General features: G+C 29.4%; 1 protein-coding gene across 2 annotated transcripts in view; it reads right to left on the bottom strand.

The window, feature by feature from the left end:
- Window positions 1–56: 56 nt before the first annotated feature.
- Window positions 57–2,375, bottom strand: part of aay (phosphoserine phosphatase) — a 12,448-nt gene continuing 10,129 nt past the window's right edge. For both annotated transcript variants that reach the window (XM_027368744.2, XM_070123671.1), the window contains exons 5-6: window positions 2,239–2,375; window positions 57–2,007 (exon numbers count right to left, since the gene is read on the bottom strand). The exon at window positions 2,239–2,375 is cut by the window's right edge and continues 25 nt beyond it. In XM_027368744.2, the coding sequence (XP_027224545.1) occupies window positions 1,907–2,007; window positions 2,239–2,375 (238 nt within the window). In that variant the 3' untranslated portion in view covers window positions 57–1,906. The remainder of the gene's footprint in view (window positions 2,008–2,238) is intronic.

The raw sequence follows: 2,375 nt of genomic DNA, 5'->3' as shown, positions 1-2,375 counted from the left end.
AAAACAAACAAAAAAAACAGAGGGATATCTTTTGAAATGAAAAGAAAAATACACAATTCAATTTCCTATTTATTTGTCCATCCTGATATGATGGTGCAACGTATGATAAAACATTACTGATACAAGCCTTGGAAAGTAAGTGATTACTTAATTCCAAATTGTTACCTTATATACAATTTCTTCAAGTCACATAACGTAAAGGTTAACAACACAGGAAACGAAGTGAAAAAACTGATGTTTCCTCATGACTGAGCACATATATGACCACTGTAGTATCACAATAATGAGGCAAATTGCATATGTAAGGAAAGGTGAAGATGGGTATATCAAAATACAATGAACAATAATCTCATTGTTTGTCAATCAAAATTTTCAATAAATATTATATCAGTAAAAAAGAAGAAAAAAAAAGAGGTTGCTGTACATAAATATTCTCAATACTTGAAATGATATTAACCCAGAAATGTAATGAATGAAATAACCAGTGACTATGGATCTGGAATGTGTGTAAAACGGTAATAAAATGAATGAATAATATATGACTGGTGATATAATTAAGTTCTTAATATTCAAACATACATGAGAGAGAAAATAACCTTCAGGTGTATAAAAAAGTTCAAATTTGAAACAATGTTAGAGTGATATAAATGCTGTACTTCCATTTCTTTCGCCTTACATGAAATAACCGGTTTAATTATAACAAAAATGGAAGTTGAGATACAAATACTTAAATCTATTCTTTTCTTAGGAACATGAACACATACAATATATGCACACATAAATCCATATCTGTGCATATGTCATGTACAAAATCATTAGCAAAACACTAAATACTGTAATGTATATACTATTCAGTAACACTCAGAGGTCTTGTAAGTGCAAAATATAATTTTAAGCTTTTTATAAAATCTTTTTTACTTTAAATATATGCCCTGAATAGATCTTGAGTTATGAATAGTCATGTTGAACATCTGAAAGACAACTGTTTAATATTAGCACCAAATTCTACTTCAGCAAATCTATTCTAACACAAAGTCTGTTTGGTTTTAGTAAATGTTTCTTCAATTACCGTAACATAAAACATACTAGGGGTAAATGCATAACCATGCACATGTATATCTATACATAAGCAAATACAAACCCCATACACATACATAGTTACAGGTTACAGCCATTCAGTGAAGTGCTTAAAAAATTACCTTAGTTTCCATCTTCAACTTTAACTGTTGACATTAAATATTAATACTGTGGAAAATCCTATTCTACATGTGGAAGCTATTGTAAGGTGTAGTTAGCTTCTTTCCTGAGTTGAAAAGATATTTATATTTAAATAACAATTATATAGTTAAGGACTTCCATTCAACATTTACAGGTATTTTGCAAATTCCTCCTTAAATATCAAACCTGTTTATATATCACTGAAATGCATTCTTACTAGGAACATTTATTTCCATTAAAATCAGAAGTATTGTAAATAACCTTTAAAAAGAAAAAAAGGAATACATGAACATTTCACTTATATAAGGCTCATATATCATAAAAAGTAATAAAATGAGATTAGCTAACTGGCACTAACACTTCTGCAATTTAGACATTTAAGAGGTGTATTCTAGGATTATTTAGTTTCATTCATGGGCAGTTTACATTTTTGTGTGTGTGTGTTACACCACTGTATCTCAATAGATTATACTTGGTAGCTTGGTTACTCAAAATGTTTTATTCATATCTGCTCTAGTGTCATACATATCAATGTCTATCAAAAAAAATATTACTGGGTCTTCATCTCACGGATGGTTGTGGTCATGATTTTAAAGCTACATTTATACAGATCACAGCTAATATTAAGATCAAGATTTTTCAAAAAATGAAATTGCAATTTATTCATATTAATGCTCTTAATATGGTCTTAGTCTTTTCTTTCAAGCTCACTAATGAGAGTGGCAAAGTCAGTAACATACCATGTTGCAATGTTTCTCACACTTTCTCTGACAACATTTCCTCCAAAACCTGAAAATAAATCAAAGAATCATTTGATGTGTTGTAACAGTCACAATATGTATTGCTTTTTGATGAATAAAAAAATGCAAAAAAAACAACATATCTCCAATAACAAAGATTTGTAAAAACATTACATTAACACAAGTCAAAAATATATATTTTCTCTATTTTGTCAATAACCTAATAATGTTTAAATATAAAAAACTTTAGTGTATCCATACGTTAATGAGAAAGTTATACCTATAAAGCCATCAGCAGGTGGGCAGGCTTCCATATCTGTTGCTCCATCACCAATCATAACAATCCTGGAATATCCTTCTTTCTTTTTCAAGTAGGAAATTACTTCAGCTTTGCCACCAGACCTGCTAGTCAGCTGT

Source organism: Penaeus vannamei, chromosome 7 (genome assembly GCF_042767895.1).
Source record: "Penaeus vannamei isolate JL-2024 chromosome 7, ASM4276789v1, whole genome shotgun sequence".
Lineage (NCBI taxonomy): Eukaryota > Metazoa > Arthropoda > Malacostraca > Decapoda > Penaeidae > Penaeus > Penaeus vannamei.
This window is presented reverse-complemented; position numbering and strand designations above follow the sequence as displayed.